Below are 18,873 nucleotides of genomic sequence, written 5' to 3' on the forward strand. Positions count from 1 at the left end.
CACTCCTTGCAAGAATCTCAATGCCATTCCCCTGAACATTTAGATATACTGCTTTTGCTTACTTGAAACTAATGTTGATTATTCTGGAAAGCATTAGCGACCAAGCTGAAGTCTTCTAAAGGTGCTTTGAATAGCGGACAGATCCTTCAAATGTTTCTTTATGCCAGAACTTGCTAGTGTTTATATTTCAGTAGTCGTAGTGCTCAGCTATAATGACGAATCCATTTGATGACCTGGCAGCTGAAGGGCTGAAAACCGGGGGTTTAGTGGCCGCTCAATGCGGTAAAGAACCACTTCTTCGAGGCAAAACTGTTTTTAAAGGCTCCTATTAGGTCCCTCCTAATTTCAAATTTGAAACAAACTGAACTCTAACATCAAATAGAGTAAAACCTCTAACGACCAGAAACAACCAGTTATTTTTGTTATCATTTATTTATTTTTTTGGAGTGGGGGGGGGGGGGAGACAGTGTCATCAAATGCGCGACAGACCAGATCCATCGGTGCATGTATAGCGGCGAATGTAGAATAGTTCATAAATTATAAAGCAGCCTACCTTTTGACACTGAAATACGTATTTCTGGTGTGTCAATGAAAATGACTCATTTGAAAAAGGAGAAGGGTAATGTTACACATTCATTTTTGGTTTCGATGAAAGAACTTTTCCCCATCCATACACATAAATACCATACACGTAAGGCAAATATATTCGTTCATACTAAGGGTGTTTAAGGTATATGACAAGGAAGAAATATGCCTTTGACTCAACTGTATCATTAGCCTCTGTCGACTCGCAAGAGAGCCCGGTCGGTGATAGTTCACGAGTTGCACTTTGATTCGCATATAACGTATGCATAAACGTAAACTTCACGTTACGATAACAGAATTTGAGGGGTCGTACTTTGGGCTCTAAATGTGATACGAATGAGTTATGGAGTCTTTCTTTTTCCCAACTAAGACTTCCGGCTAATTGTAGTCTAATGGGGTGCATGCTGGTACAATTTATGCATATTTTCCAGCATGTTGACATAGACAAAACATAATTTTGACAATTTGGGGGAGAGTGGGTGGTTTGGGAGGGATCATCTAGTAATTCATTTAATAATGAATATCCAATCTGGACAAACTTGTAACTAATGAAACTGTTGCAACAGTCTACTATGCACTGTATAGAAAAAGAAAAACTAGTTCCAAAGTTTTATCAATAACATTTCTGGTATTATTTTCTGCCACTAAAATTGCCATAAATCGAGTTTATTTTATTGCCAAATTTAACGTGCAATTAACCAGTAGGTTATAACACACCAAATGTGTCAACGTGCATAAATACTTCACTTTTGATAGCAATAAACGTTTACAGAACACCACATTTATCACGCTTGGTAACGAGATCGCATTATGGTGCTTGAAGAAGGTTTAATTATTAAACACTAAAACAAGAATAAATGTCTCGGTTTGAAAATCATTACTTTTACTGTGAAATTTATGGGTACTAATTTCAGTCCAACAAATAGTTCACTCAACTCAAATAAGTAGGAATGTTTTATTTCGATTGTTTCCGATATGTTAGTACCAAGGAAGTCCGCGTTTAAAGCATCTTTAAACTATTGTAACCGTTTTCTGACACAATGGATGCTATCAGCGATAAATTGCATGAAACCTTGGAAAGGTTTTTCGTTTGTACCATTTTGGTAAGTTTGCATATTAAAACACTATGATAAATATTGGATAAAAATTGATTTTAGCACACCGCTAAAGCCGGTTCCAGCTGGCAATTTTGATTTGCTTTTTTGAGTTTATCATTGTCTGCCCCAAGCCCGTTGTCTGCATTATGGTTTGACCTCGCCATGGCGCCATCACGACATACATTGTTTTTAGATGCCATAAGTGACATGAGATAGTGACAGCAATTTTCAGTCAAATCCAGACATTGGAAGAAACAGAGTGAGATACAAGAGTTCCGGGTGCGATATCCTAGCTCTACGAAGAGACCTCTAGGTTCTTTAACGTGCCCCAGCTGGCATTGGCAGTGCTGAGCTTATCTGTCAACGCACACGTTTAACAAATAGAGACGGCAATGTTCATTCCATGCTTCCAAAGAATAACCATTCTTAAATATGCATTGAAATATGTATACAAAGCATGGTCTTTCTTTAATGAAAATTAATTGAAAATTGGGTTGAGACAAAAGAAAATGCTATTCAAGACAGAGTGACATCTTTCTGATTTTAGTTTAAATTATATAATTTTGTTGAGAATTATGTTACCCAGCTTCAAACCTGCCCATTCAAGACAAAGTGTCATGTTTCTATTTTTAGTTTGAATTTAGCAATTTTGGTAAGAATTATGTTCAAACCAGTCTATTCAAGACGGAGTGAAATGTTTCTATATTTAGTTTAAATTGAACAATTTTGGTAAGAATTATGCAACCCAGCTTAAAACCAGTCCAGTGTGACATAGACAGTCAAAGGTCTGCCATTCATCAGTATCAGATTCAACACTCGAACGACGTGTAAGGTAACGAATCGCTTGTATTTTTGCGGGCGCCATGGCTGTCTTGTTAGGTATATGATAGATTGAAATTTGACTTCATAACGTAAATATTTAGTCAAACCGTGTGTATAATTTTAACCTGGAAGGCAATATACCAACCCAGGGTGATCCAATTTCGACCTATTTGATGTTATTATCATTGAATTGGTAGACAGATAATTTATGTCCGTAATATATCCGTGTTCTTATATTTCATTTAACGTTGTTTGAAATCGCCCTATGTCAAATTTAAAAATTATAATAGTGAAGCATTACAAATCACATTGCTCCATGGCAAGACCTATTGTTTGAATGAAAAATGGAAACAAAAATTTGATGTAGCTAATCAGAATACGTAGAACATGTGCAAAGGCATGGAATTTTGTAAAATCGTACCAGCCACTTCATTCTCCAGTTCAGATATACAAAAAGATAGTTTTCAAAATTGGACACATTGTATTTCATACACGTAAAAATGGGCAGATCAGATAATCTTGCCGTATTCCGATGGGTTGGATTTCAGACCTATTTCGTACATTGCAGGGATTATATTCCATGCATGTAAATCAAAACACACCCTTGCCTGTCATATATAACCGTACGAAAACAGGAGACGATGTTTTAATGGAATAATTGCCGAATAAGTCATCTTTTACAACGGACAGTCCTTGAGGAGGCGCACAAATACTCTTATATGCTGACTTTTTAGGCACATAATCATTTCCTTTTTGAGAAGATTGTATTGGGAGTTGAACCTTCTTTCTTGTGGTCAAAGCAGTTTAAGATGGGCCATTAATTCTTCAAATAAAAAAAACATTTTTCTGCAGAGATGTGCTGAAAAAAGTTTGGTATTATTAGTTCAAAACGTTTATCAATTATTGCGTCGTTTCTCAAGGCAAGTATTTGGTCGACCTTTACGGCTTCTACTATATCAGATAACAAAACCATGTTACTCCGTCGAGTTTCAAAATGTATAATGCTTCTTACGCCGATTGCCCAAAGACAATAACGTTTCGTAATCACATTAATTGTCTCGTGGGATTGAGTCGAGATTAACAGATATTCGCTATGAGGTAATTCCGTTGTAAATAGAGACTTTGGGCTGGTTTTTGAAGTCGAAAATTTGCAGTTTTCTGTCAAAGCTTTTGCAAGAGATATAGCTTTGTACTGGAACAACGTTGAAAGGTCGCATACCCCTTTGCAGGATAAAAAGCTCCTATTGTTGGTCCTATATGGTTAATAGAAATTTTAGATGAAACGGTATTGCAATTTTAAACGCAAAAAATGAACCATACACCATCATAAGAAGAGTCAACGAGGGTGTTGCGCACGGGTTGTGCACGGGTTATGCACCGGTTAGTGATACTTAAGCTTTCAGAACAGATTTCGTGACAGCTACGCTAATCCGTTTTACATAAATGTTTCCAATCAGGGGTCTATAATTGCAATTTAATGCACCGCTAGATGTTTTGGCCAGTGTATTTTAAAATAAAGAAATAAATAACACTTTGTAATAGGCTTTTTGAATGCCTCTTATTACCTCGTTACCATATTAACTGATAGCAAAGTGTACCGACAAAATGATAGCTTTGTTCTGAAATGACCAAAAACAATTACGATTATCATTCAAATGTTGGCAACTTCCGTTTCAATGTTGAAAAATGCAGTCGTTATATTGAAGTGTGAGCACAGTCGAGCCTCGTTTGCTCGAATTTCCAGAGAACGGAGAAAAAATAGGTCCAATGCTTACCTTCAGTATTAAGAAATCAGTCTTGTACATACAGTTCGAGCCAACGGGGTTTAACATAAAGCCCTCGGAAAGTATATGTCTACCATTGAACATTAGAACGGTCATCGACCTTTGACATTTTACCAAGTAGGTAGATGGTACTTATTGGATTGGTCAAGTTGTTTCATCTTATCATGTTTGTGATAGTGTATGTCTCTGAATACTTGCACCTGTATTTAGAAAGTTTGATTTCACTGAACCTGCCATGAGTTTAGTTGAGGCTAGAAGTCCCTCATGTAAGTTCTGTACCTCCGTCCCATACACTTCAAGCGGGGAAGGAAATCGCAAACTTTAGCCGCAAACTCTTTCACTGAACGCAGGTCTGGTCATAAGGATTGCATGGAATTCCACCGACCTTGGACATGTTGAATCGTGTCAAATAACTTCAATGCTTACATAGTTTGTATAGTAAACTAATATTGTAATAAGTTGTGTGTCTCTTAAGCTTTTGATTCTTGTACGTACATGTATTTTCTTATGACTATATATGGTAAATAAATGTTCTATTCTGTTCTGTTCTGTTCTGTTCTGTTCCTGTAACTGCATCACAGGGGGCTTTTGATTTCTGTGCTTGTCACCGGCGTTTCCATTGCACCTTTTAAATCAAACTTATTTGCATAAATATTTCGAATATTTAGTTGCCAACGTTTTCACGTTTGCACAATCGGGACATTATGCATAAATATCAAATAGTTTGGAAGAAAAGGCACAGTTGATATACTTCGTCAATCGTTGATTAAAACATTTTGTGAATGGAAAACACAGCTGCACCGGATAAGAAAGATCAAAGGAGATAATCTTTTCATATTTTTCTTAACACAGTTCACAAATTTACGTTTCGTTCTTGAAATGATATACATGTACAATGACAACAATTGACCAAATCAGTTTGAAGATGACAATTCTTCATAGCATCTTTAAGGACTTTTCAAAGCAGCAATTAACACTAATTTAAACAATGCGATCATGTTAAATGATGTACATGAAAAAGGGAATAACTGTGCATTCACGATAAGCTTTTAATTATAACATTATACGTAAAAGACAAAGGAAACCACAAGGACAAGCCCACTACCCAAAACATTAACCAAGTTCCTGTTTAAGGTAAGCCATCATTAGGATGCAAATATGTGCTAGTGCATATCATACATTAACATATATATTATGGGACGACCTAGGTTAAAAGAAACCGCCGGGCTAGGTGCGCATCAAGGGTTCTCCAGGGGTGGCCACGAGCCCAACACGGAGGAATAGTGCTTTATATCCATGAGCTATTGGTGCAAAGGATGGCAACAATGACACAAAACTTCGCAAAACAACAAATAGAAATAACAACATAAACATGAACCTAGCATTATAATAGAATTACACATGTAAAAATGTTTTACTCCCTACCTTGCAACTTTTATGTGACTTAGGTGCACTGACTAAAGTTTACACTCAAGAGATTGATGAACAGATAGGCAACTATTCATCATTAGCTGACGGTCAACACTTGCCTACATATGACTGATTGATGTGTTTAATTGATGCGTCGTATTTCGGTAATCTGTCAATATATTTTCAGTTTTATGTTTATATTTATTAAAAGGTATGATGTCACGAAAATACTTCTGAGCATTGTATCACCTGATGGTAAATTGGAAGTTTGTCATGACCAGAAAGACCAGAATGTCCAAAAACAATGTTGTGATGAAACTCAAAGGAAAATAACAGCTTACAAGATAAATTGTTTAATTTTAATTTTAGTTCATACATATATCTCTTGTCCATGCGATTGTGTTTTTTCGAAGTAATGTTTGTCTATATTGATTTACAGTTGTGAAGCTTAGGGTTTCAGAACATCAGTGCTATCGAAAGAGCTCATAATGATAACACTGATATGTTCTTCAAGAATGTTTTCATATCAAAATCATTACTAAGAAATACTTGGGGAAGAATACTTGGATCGACTTCCTATTATCACATTTCACATACAGCAACACAGTCACAAATGATATTTGCCTTAATTTCATGTTATAAGATATAATACATAAATGAAACACAAGTTGTCTAGGAAAAGCTGTTCACACTTTGCACATAAATTATGTCATTTCTACTTCAATTTATTCATTATGCGGCAAAAGTTCATATCTTTATATCTGTTTTTTATATTTGAAATAATAATTTGTAACAGTTGTTAATGTATAATCGACGCAGGTTTGCGTAATTTGTTCAATGAATAAAGTTGATTAATAGCAAGTCCCCAGATGTGTGAAATCATGGGCTTTTGTATAAGAGTATTAGTGAGAATTTAAACAAAATATATAAAATGCATGAAATAACAATTTACATGGCTACAAAATGTCTTTCTTCGTAATTCACCGTAATTTGCATATGAAGACACAACACGTTTTCTTAAAAAAAATTGCAACAAAAAATCGAATGGCTGTTAAATAACATTACCACATAATAGTATTATTTAATACAGAAGAACCTTCAATTATGTTAGTATGCTATTGCTTTTGATAACATAAATTAACTATTGTCATGAAAGCTCTCGGTACTGAAAACAGCTTATCAAACCTGCGTTTTAAAAAAGGGACTTATATGCAAAATGTGTTGTTTCTGATGATCTTGAAGACTGACCAAGAGCAACTTAGTTGGACGACTGATATAAGATCAAAATGAAAACAATTTATCTTATTCGCCCACAGTAAATTCATTACTTGAAAAATTATGAACGTTTATGACAAACGATTTTGTAAAGATATGCATGACACCTACCATTATTGTTTAAACTACAAATATTAGCAATATGATGACTTTCCTTATACGTTTAGACAAAACCACGCCCCTGAGCAGCATTGATGGACACAATCGCCTTACAGGAATGAACAACACTATTCTCTATCTTCGCAGGACTTATAACCCATCTAAATTTTTTGCGGAACTTGCACAATTTGACTTTTCATTATGGTTTATAATTATTTAGTTAAACATTTAAAGCGCTTTTGCAGAGACGAGTTTTCGAATTTGTTCAACACGTTTTCGATGGAAGAGTTCATTCCCCTCTGTAGTATTGGATAGTAAATACTTTTAAAGGGGACTGTTGGGACCTTGACTTAATAATATTCAATGGACAAGACAAAAAATGATATGCAGACCTAGAAATATTATTTTCTGCAACCGTCTGCAAATTCCGTTTCGTTTCAGATGGTTCCAGGATCTTGTCATTTTTGTTGGTGTAACTTCAATTCATGGCATACTGACTTGTGTCAAAACCTTGTTACATCATGAAATAATGTTAAAATTAAAACGTAGAAATTAGATTGTTTGATATTAACAGTTTTTTTATGATTTTCTTAGATATTCTCAAAGTTAGTTTAAAAATGAATTATTTTATAAAAAAAAACACACATTGAAAAATATATTACGCATGTATCTCCGTTAGGGTTGGGAAGCTAATACCGTTCTCCTTGAAAATGTTATATATATACGAGCAGGTATCATAGCATATATTTTAAACATAATGACATATAACATCTCCTAGGCTCCATATCCCTCCACCCACTCGTAACCCCCTCTCAAACTCATCGATAGCCCGGGGGGTACCAGTACGGTGACGTGTTTTGATATATCACTCAGACGCTTGACACTGCCCCACTGTACATTGATGAATCACACACGCGACATGCACGTCTTTTTCGACTAAATTTTACGCCAAAACTGCTCATGTCGCATGAACGTGTATTGTCTAAGTCCAGACGAATCTGTCGAAACCACAGTGATATCTTTATACGAATTGTCATTTGTTTGTCATCTTCGCTCTTTCTGGATACACTAACATGTTTTATTATGGTTATGTCAAATTTGTCTGCATAACTGTGTTAACAAAGTGTCTATATTGTAGCCCTAAATTTGAAAACCCAAATGCACGGTTTTCAACCAGTGTTCGTTTAATTTGATAAAGAAAAGTTAAATAGAAAATAACTGAAAGACATACATTAATCTTTAAAAGCATTTTTAAATAATTGGCGTATACAGATAAAAGTTAGTTATCACAGTGTGATGGGGTTTTCTTATTGAATGTTGTCAAATATGGTAATTATCAAAAGAATAAAAAAGGGCCTTCGTGAAAGGAAGTTTGGAAACATATTGCTCACTAGAAATTGGTTGAAACTTTCGAAATTGAATCCTTGGAAGGACAGAAACTTTTAAAAGTTCCAAAATTGAATCCCTTGAAGTACAGAACAAATTAAACTTAAAAAATTATGTCCTTGGAAGTTCCGAAACGTCGAAGATTTTTGGTAAAACTTCAATGAGTGAGTGTTTAGAAGGATTAGAATATGAAAATGTGGTGTTTACGTTTTAATAAAGAACATGTATTCAGTAGTTCTAAAATAAAAATGGTTGTTTGAATACACATGTGTGGAACTGGCTTGCTTTAGTTTCAAATTATTTTAACATTTTATCAGAATAGTTGTATAATAATGAGAATTTTTCATGTCTGGGATAAAAAAACTTTCAAAACTGAAGGCAAAGAAGTTTATACTTCCAGTTGTTAATGGCAGCTCTGCATATATATAAATTATTTCAATATGCAGCGCCGTATGTGCTGCTTTTGTCTGTATCAAAATCGTGAGGAAATAGATGTCCAGGTTAAACTTCAATTTGAGTAATTTCACTTCAAAGAAATTCAAAGAATTGATATTTATTCGAATACAACGTATATTATAATTGTGACGTCGTCAGGGAAAATCAGTCCTGTAGAGGAAGAGTAACATTTGCATTTACGTTTTTGCGAGGCATCATTCCCCAGATGCCGGCAACCATATGTATTTTAAGCCTTTTGAAAAGTTTATTTTCTTCATGTTTACTGTTATAAGTTTGTTTTATACTCATATGACTTAGTAAATTGTTTTTGTTGCTAACTTTATTACCGTCGCACGAATCATTTCCGCAGACGACATCGCAATAAATTATAAATAAACCTAAAAAAACATTTCAATTTATAGTTGCAATAAATACTTATTGAATATGGTACCACCTTAAAAAACGCAGATTTATAAACATATTTTTACTCTGATAATATTACAACATCAGCGGAGAGTGCTAATGAGCATTGAGAAGTAAGCTAATGTATGTATGAAATGTAGGTATATGAAAAAGACAGTAAAATGATATAAGTAAATGGTAAAGTATATAGTGCAACCGCAACCGTTGTAACAAAACGTTGCTTATCCTTTGATGGAAGCAAGTGTACATTTGAAAATAAAATGGACAAACATGATAGTTCATAACATCTTTAAGATATAAATCCTAACTTATATATTCTTCCCAAATTACAATTTGTATTATATATTATGAGGTGATGTTACTGTTTTATTTTTAATTTGTAGTATGTATTGTAAGTTGTAATATATTCAAAGAAAGAATTGAAAACATTTGGTATTAAATCAGATTTTTAGCATTGAAGGTCACAGAGTATCTTTTAGAATTTATAACAAAATAGCAAGACATAATTTTACAGCATTTTGAATAATATTTTACTTTTGAACGTCATAAAGTAACAATTAAAGTGGGTAATAAAATATTAAGAAATGTAACTAACTATCTTAAGAATTTAACAAATAAATGTTTGATTTGAACACATAGATGTTTAATGGTGTAACAGGGAGAAATTCATGGACACTTGTAACAGCATAAAACCAGTTTTGTTACAAATTTAAATTGATATACTACTATAAAATCAATCAGACACAACTTGCAATAGTGTATAGATGATAGTTTAATGCTTTAATAAAACTTGAGCATGATTAAAGAAATCCCTATTTTTAACCTTTGCTATTAATAACTGTAACAAAGTGATATACAAATAGTAATTACATGATTCCTAAATTTGAATTTCTTCTGGTACACAATGTGAAAGACATTAAGAATTGTATCTTATAGATATAACACATTAAACAATTTATCTTGCATTTTGAAGATTACATGTATAGTGGAAAAAGTAATTTGGTAATAAAATATAAAACTAAATCAGGAAACATAGCTAATTTTGCTTGATTTTTGCATAAATTAAATGTTTTATTAAATTTAATTTATTAAAGGAGTGAAATAACCTAGTTGCGAGACAGCTAGTGTTGTAGACTAGTGGTGTTGCTGGTGTTGTTGGCGGTAGTGAACCTAAATGGAAAATATGGGGTGGGGGCAGGAGATCATGTGATTCAAAATGTAACTGCTCTCTTAAACTACTGTACTATAAATTATGCACCTGGCTAATTATGTATAATTTAAAATCTAAATGAGTATTAGATGAATAAAGTGATTGATTTTGCTTCACACATTCACACATTCCGTGCACTATGCCAATGGGGTTAACACTTTCTAATCAGTAACATTAAGTAATAATGATAAATATTTCGAGATACAGATTCTTAAGATAAATTTAAAGATGTACATCAAAGATTATTCATTATAATCAAGTTTGTGATGATACCATAATGCCATACCGGAAATAATTGATATAAGGATATTTTGTCCATAAAAAGGTCCCAATATTACTAAATATATGTATCTGGGTGGTGCACTGTTTTTGTGAGCTCAAAGTAATGCCATGGGCTCTCAGAATTTTGCTTAGAACGAGTCCATGGCTGTGAAATATTTAAGCCCCGAGGAGAGATGAAAATAAATCACTGTGCATGTGGCCGTACCTATATGTTGCGCATGTTGATTTTAATTTAAGATATAATTTTAAGCTTCAATGACTGTATGGACTCCTATTATGAGAGTATTTAAGCTAAAATTATTTCATTACTGTAACATTCCATACACCAACGTGTTGAGAATCGACTATCAGTGTATGTGTATGATACATACTTCAATAACTTAAAATCATATGTATTGTATGTTTGAAAATGTACCAGGTGAAATAGTTGTCCATGTCATCATGTAAACAATGCACATCTAGTTGCTCGGCTAAATTGTGCACAAACAGACAGGAGGAAGTATTTCGCATTTTTAATGAAACAAAGAGCTCATTCTTTGGAGATAAATGCACATTTGTGTTGCAGTTAAAATAAAGTATACAATCAACTACTTCATTCTAACTTCGGTACCTTTCAAGACAATCTGGAGGTTTACTTAAACGGGACACGTGTGTCTATAGTTTAAAAAAAGAAGCTGGGTCTTCTGTTATCTAATAATAATATACTTAAAAGCGCCAAACACCTTATGTAAGCTTGATATAGGCGATAACAGGTCACTGAACTGTGGTCCTTTAATTTTTAAATTCTTCTTCATAACCAAGTAACACGGTATACGATTGATTACAAGTAAATATAAGTAATACGAGTCAGCTGATAGGTGTTACAGTATAAAAAAGTTCGGTTTGACCTACCTATGTCAGGAACGGTCTGCGGCTGCTCGCACTTCCGGATAGGTTTCTTGTCCTTCATCCACTCATAGTCGTTAAACTTGCCCCCTCCGCCGTTCCCGATCCCCGAACCGATCACGTGGTCCGCCGCTTCCGGTGTTCCGGCGAGAGCCAGGTCGCCTCTGGTAGGGGACGCCGGAAGTGCACCGTTGAATGTCTGGCAGTAGCTTCCGGTGTCGTTCGCCATGTTGATGGAAGACCCGGGTAGGACATGATTTATGTGAGGCACATTTGTCATAAACTCCGCAATACAAGGTTCACTGTTAATAAATCCACTTTCCCTATTATCTCCCATCGTTTTGCAAATACAAAATGCCTTTTTTAAATTTTCTCTATGGGTTTTTGATTTAGAGCAGATATGATTAACGCAGACAGACACCGAATACCTGAACCCCGTAGTCGATTAATTACATTTTACTAGTATTTTAAATTAAGCGCAGCGATAGTCGTTTTTATTCCCGCAATAAACTAGTTTCACACAAATATCGTCTCAAGTAGCAATCCATTTTCGTCAATGAAAAAAAGTATGTCGTGATTTTATAATTTATGCGTTTTTCAATCACACAGAGAACGACAACATGACGATAGTGTACATTAAAATATACTCCAATGTTTTGTGATCATACAAGTGTAGCCATCTTGCCTCAGACATATCACGTGACTGGAGCAACCAATCATTATTAACGTGAGGTTGGGTTTGACAGTTTTCCGATAAAATAGGCAGGCGGACTGAATGCAATGAAACTTTATACCATTTGCTAAAACAAGATTGGTTTAAGCATTTTGAAAGCATATTTTTGTATTGTTTGAGCTTTGTATTAAACTCTTGTTACATATATATATCATGACAATTAATGCAAAATGCATCAAAATGACTTGAAATCGACAGAATAATTTAACATGTATTCATATTGACATCATTCACAAATATTGACTTGATTTTGGACCATGTTGTGGCTGAGAAGTATAGTAATGGTTTATTAATAGGCTCCGTCCATGGTCCATAATTTCGCTATTTTTCATCATTGTTGTCAGAATCCTTTCCTTGATGATGGTTTTTATCGCACCATCTTTCCCACACGTATATCAAGCTCAATGTTAATACTGTTCATTTCAGTGGGTATCTTTGCAGGGAGAATTGTGTATGAATAGGGATATTTGTTTTATTTTTTCTCTTATTTTCTGGTAAATTTCATCATTTCATATTCATTTATTTTTTCATTTCTTTCATGTACAGAAAAAACGTGTTGTTAAGCAGTTCGCGTTAGAGTTTTCAAAACACTTGAGTCTTGAATTTCGTTAATGGGTTTTCCATATTGTTGTCTGACGGTCATTGTAGATCGTTGTGGAAATTTGATCCTTCCAAGTTGTTTTTGTATACATGAATGGTCAGTAATTGTACGTAAAGAAACTAAAAAACCCTGAGAGAAAAAGTGAATTCTCAATTTGATATGAATAAGTTTGGAAAAAGACTTATTTTACATATGTATGAGAATTCTGAGCAGTGTTGTGGCGTATATTAGGTGTTTGTATGGTGTATACTCATGCGTAAATTACATCTGCATTTTCAAATTTAATCAAATTTGGACTGAACAGATGGACGCCATTTTGACTTTAGTTCACCTGTGTGATATTTTCGCCAAAACACGTGGATATTGAAATTCATTTCTGCGGAATAAACAACAATGACATTGAATACTACAAAGAAGAAATATACGTACAAGGGGCAAACAGTGAATCCGCTGGATTGTATTATTGGACTCAATTAAACTGGAATGTGACATTACTTTGTGATGAGGGGATTTAATTTACATATTTTATGGATACCTACTTGACATGTAGCGGCACCTAGCGGTGTTTCTTTTGAGTTCACTGAATAGAATGGGTACTTATTGAGCCAATCATGTAGAAAATACTTATGAGTAATTTCGCCCAGTGTGGGATCTAAAAAAGGCGTTTGATAGTGTTGGTAGTGACCATTTGTGCTTTTGGACCCCGGCAATATACCGGCGGGTGGGCGGGGCACCCGGGGTGTAGTGGACAATGGACAATGATTCGGTCAGCATCGCATACCCCGGTGGCGTTTTCAATTAAACAGAAGCTGGTGGTCCTAACCTGTGTGTTTTTGTGATGGTTTTTATTTAAAGACATATTGACATTATTAAAAATTCACACTGATTATTTCCATCCGAACATTTTGTCACAATCCTGAGTATACCATGCAGATATTAGCATATACATAAAAGACGTTTTGTATCGAAATAAATTTCATAATCATTATAATAAGTAATCAAGTTTATGGGAAAGGAAATAATAAGATTTAAATTTGAATTCAAATTCATAAATATTTACAATATAACAAATATTTTATTTCATCAAAATTATCAATAATATTGTTATTTGTTTTCATGGCTCCGATGTGATATATTTTATGTTTTGTTCTTAAATTAAAAAGAAATTGAGGAATACAATTTTGTTTTAAAGATGTTTTAATGTTTCTATATTTAAAAAATACTCTTTTAATAATACAGAATTTATTAAAACAAATAAGTAGTGCGTAGTTTTATGAAATCGTATTTTGCGTAACTATTGTTTTGTTAGATTTTGTCATGGCTTGTGTTGCGCGTTGTGAAAAATTGAATTAAATTGGAAAAGAAATTGCAATATGAAATTTATTTAATCAATTAAATAAAAAAATATTATTAACATGAAATTTATATGAAAGGAAAAGGTGTATGTATTTACTTAAATATATTTTGTATGCAAAACGGAAAAATGCGCTAAACAGTAAATAAGAAATAAATAAAATTGATAGTATAGTAAATAATAGTTGATTCAATCAAATGCAGATATATATCGGAAGTTAACCAAATGTTCAAAATAACAAATTGTTTATATGTTATTTGAAGATGAGTAAATGAATAATGATCTTGATTAATTTGATCGAAAAAAATAAAACAAAGAAATTTTTGTAAATAAATTATATGGATATTTTATTAGTTTCAAGTCGATTCAATTTAATTTAAAATCAACCAAATTCTTTCATAATTCATCAAATTAAAACAAAAAACTGAAAAAAACACGCTATTTCTCTGGCTACCTTAACGCAAATCTCAGACGTAAACAAATCATTGCGATGATAATTTATATATCAACTTTTAACATATGTGTAACATGTTTCTAGTTGTCACCCATCAATCAAATGTCGCAATATGTCCACACAGACGGGGATGCAAGGAAAATGTTTACATTCGTTTTATGGTAGAAAGTAAATAACTATTTCTGATGCTGGTCACAATTATGATTATGCTGCTGCAGCTGCTGTTGGTGCTGCTGCTTCTGCTGCTACTGTTTCTAAAACTCTTGCTATAATAGTTCATGGTCATGATTGAAGAAAGAAATTTCATTATATTTTTATTAAAAGAAAACGTTATATGAAATGTGTTTATCAATACATTTTGTATTTGTAAGACGGTATACTAATATACTTGATATGTTTTAGTAAAGATGCACTATAAGCGTCATAAAACACTTGTGTTATCAGTACAATCATTATTCTCATTATCCTAAACTCCGAATTCACTGCTCCCAGTGGTAGCAGCCGTTATTAGTCGAAATACCCGGCCAGACAGGTGAAACAGATATATATTAATATAATAAAATCCTTTTTTAAAACAAAATACCTGAATGAAAATGCGGCCGATGGCAGCAGCACCGGACATATTTGCACAGACATAATTATAAGACAGTCCAAAGGTTGCAAGGACAACGCGCTAGCCAAACATTTAATAGACATTAGGCGAAGGAACAGACAATTAAAAACGACGGTGGATAAGAACTGCTTTTTCAAATATAAATTTAATGAAACTCTGAAGAAATACCTTCGCATATTGACGACATGTTTATTAGAATACATATCATTTTAATCATAATTTTAATCCGATCAAAATTATTAGCATTTTTAAAATAAGAGCTGTTTTATCTTTGATTATTATTGTTATCATTATTATTATTATTATGATTGTTATTATTATCATGATTATTATAAATCTTATTATTATAATTATTATAATTATTATTATTATTATTATTATTATTATTATCATTATTATTGTTGTTATTATTATTATTATTATTATTATTATTATTATTATTATTATTATTATTATTATTATTATCATCATTATTATTGTTATTATTATTATTATTATTATTATTATTATTATTATTATTATTATTATTATTATTATTATCATTATTATTATTATTATTATTATTACTATTTCATGAATGTTATAATCATCATTTTCATCATTATTAGAATATTTTATAATATATATAAGTTATTTTTTCATTTGTATTAAATCTATCAATTATTAAAAAGTGTGAAATCAAGATAGAATTTAATCATTATAATTCTTGTTATTTCATTGAAAGGTTATTGAAACTTACCAAATATGAATTGTTCCGCCATATTGAAACTCGATCTTTGTTTACATTTTCATGTCGAATTGATGATTGGGTATGTGCTCTGGCAATCTAAATTTAGAAACGCCTACCGATTCTCTGACACTCTGATTTATGACATCTGCATAACAAACGTAATGTGTATTGAATAACACGAAGTATACATGCACTTATATCCGGTGACACTATACACATGGTTTGCTTGTGTCTAAAACGGGGTCATTACACAAATAGCGCCGAGCGAAATTTAAAGGAATCGCACCGATATACATGGTTGTTATTTAAAAGCTATTCATGATTTAAATCATAATATAATTTATATAGTATAAGTAATAGTCACCACAGCAACTGCACGAGCTATCGAGATATACACAACAAGCGCACGGTGCGAGTTATGTCTAATTTAAATCATCAGGGGCTGGTGTAGTAACATGTTGTAAGATTTTGTCAAACTTATCGTGCAGTTAGTAGTGTGGGTGTATTGAAATATCGTTTTAATTTATACACGTTACTTATTGCACGGTATAATACTGTGTTCTCGTTTTGATATCGGAATACAAGCAAAACGACAAAAATAAAAGACGCTTTTGTTGGTTATAAAATACTTATGGTTTTATATTGGTTCACGAACTGAATTTTTTGTTGAGACAGTTTCAAATAAAATACCGGCGGCGGTTTCGTCGGTTCGATCCATCCGTAAACTAACTCCCTTTGAAAAAACAACATGGCGGACAGTGATCAAACACATGTGATACAACACATATACGTAAAACATGCAAACGACCATCTGCGGTATCATTATTTTGTAGAAATTTAGAAATACTTGAGACTTAAGTCTAAACCCTGATCTGAAACAGTTCGCAAACATGGCCAAACCCCTATTTTCACAAAATACTTAATCTCAACTCATTTTATCACATAAGATAAAATAAATAGTATGATTATAAATCGTGTATGTCTTACTGTTATAAAGCGGAACATGCTTTTTTATTTGATAAAAGCAAATGTTATTTATACATTAAATACAGCGCGAAATTGCAATATAAATTTACATTTAAGACCGGATCCTTAATATTGACCCTCCATCACTTTTTATGTACAATAGCTTGTAATAAATAATTACAACAAATGATTATTTACCACTAGTTCTCATGCCGAATAAACACATAGCGCATAAATTGCCTTTATCAGACAGAAGCATTTACGAGGGGCAATAAAACTGACATTCATGCCGATTACTATGGCAATAAAACTCCACACATATTCTCGTTAGCAACTCAATAGCTCATTGGTTGTATCAGAGGCTACTATAACAGTAAAATAAGCCACATAAATAATCAAAGATCGCAGGAAAGTTGCAGAAAATATACTTTATATATTAAATTGTCATTGATCAAAAAATGTGTATGTATTTTGAATAGCCGCTGTATCAGAAATTGATTGCTGCAACTTTCAGTCAAACCCCGTTGGCTCGAATTCCTCGATGGCTCGAACTTGCTGTAAAGGACCGATTTTCGCCGGTCTCTGTGAGTTCGAGCCAACGAGGTTCGTCTGTATAAATATTCAAGGAATGGTTTAAGAGTATGACAAAACATGTATAAATAGAACCCGAGTTGAAGACAAACCCTGAATGACTTGTTCGACCATTATGCCTTAGTTAAGAAGTCTGTAGAATACGAGTCGGTCAAAAGGTATCCATAACTTATGTTACAATTCATCAGAGGCTGGACAATGCTTAATCTTTGGTACGCATAGCATCATCGCACTGGTGTAAATGAATGATGATTTCCCTTCGGCTAGTGTTTACAGTACCCGTCAGTGTATAAATATCAGAAAGGTTGCGAGAAGTTACTTGTACGGGTACGTGTACGTGTGGGCTACTTTTTGTGCACTACGTCATCCAGGTATTTTGCACGTATGGGCTACTTTTCGTGCATTTCGTCATCAATGTATGTGTACAGTGTACACATTTAGAATAAGGGCTAAATGTTGAATTTCACAAACGATTTTGAAACTCAACTACAACTTGACAACGTGTACAAGTCGTATTTTGAGCACAGTCGAACCTCGTTCGCTCGAACTCCCTTGGCTCTAAAATTTAGAGTCTAAATCATCGTTGGCTCGAATTGTATGTAAAGGACCGATTTTTTTCAACACTACAGTAAGCATTCCCGCTTGGCTCGAATTTCCCGAAGCTCGAAGTATTTCGACCTGTGAGTTCGAGCCATCGGGGTTCGACTACACATGTATCTCTTTTGACATGACCTACTTGTTTAAAACTGCACAGTGCGATACAAACGTCCGTGTGTGTACAAGCCAAGATGTGTTTGATCATTAAACTAGAAATGTGTCCATAGGACACGGATGCCCCCACTTCGATTTTTTGTCACAGAAAATAAGCCATGATGATTATTCAGGATAATCTGAGGGCCCTAACTCCTAAATGATTAAAGCGATTTCCATGGCTATCGAACTTGATCAAGATATTATGGTCACAAACATGTGTTAAAAGTTTGGTGAGGATTGGACAAACAGTTTTCAAGAATTAGATCGGAAACAATCTTCGGGACGTATTTTTCAAGTCTTTTTTTGCAAATAAAGGGCCGTAACTCCTAAATGACAAAAGCGATTTCCATGGCTATCGAACTTGATCAAGATATTATGGTCACAA

General features: G+C 33.4%; 1 protein-coding gene across 1 annotated transcript in view; it reads right to left on the reverse strand.

The window, feature by feature from the left end:
• The window catches only part of LOC128234648 (homeotic protein proboscipedia-like), a 31,299-nt gene extending 18,995 nt beyond the window's left edge, over positions 1-12,304 (reverse strand). Inside the window, exon 1 of the mRNA XM_052949015.1 lies at positions 11,700-12,304. Within this exon, the coding sequence (XP_052804975.1) occupies positions 11,700-12,030 (331 nt within the window). The 5' untranslated portion in view covers positions 12,031-12,304. The remainder of the gene's footprint in view (positions 1-11,699) is intronic.
• Positions 12,305-18,873: the final 6,569 nt, after the last annotated feature.

Source organism: Mya arenaria, chromosome 5 (assembly GCF_026914265.1).
Source record: "Mya arenaria isolate MELC-2E11 chromosome 5, ASM2691426v1".
NCBI lineage: Eukaryota > Metazoa > Mollusca > Bivalvia > Myida > Myidae > Mya > Mya arenaria.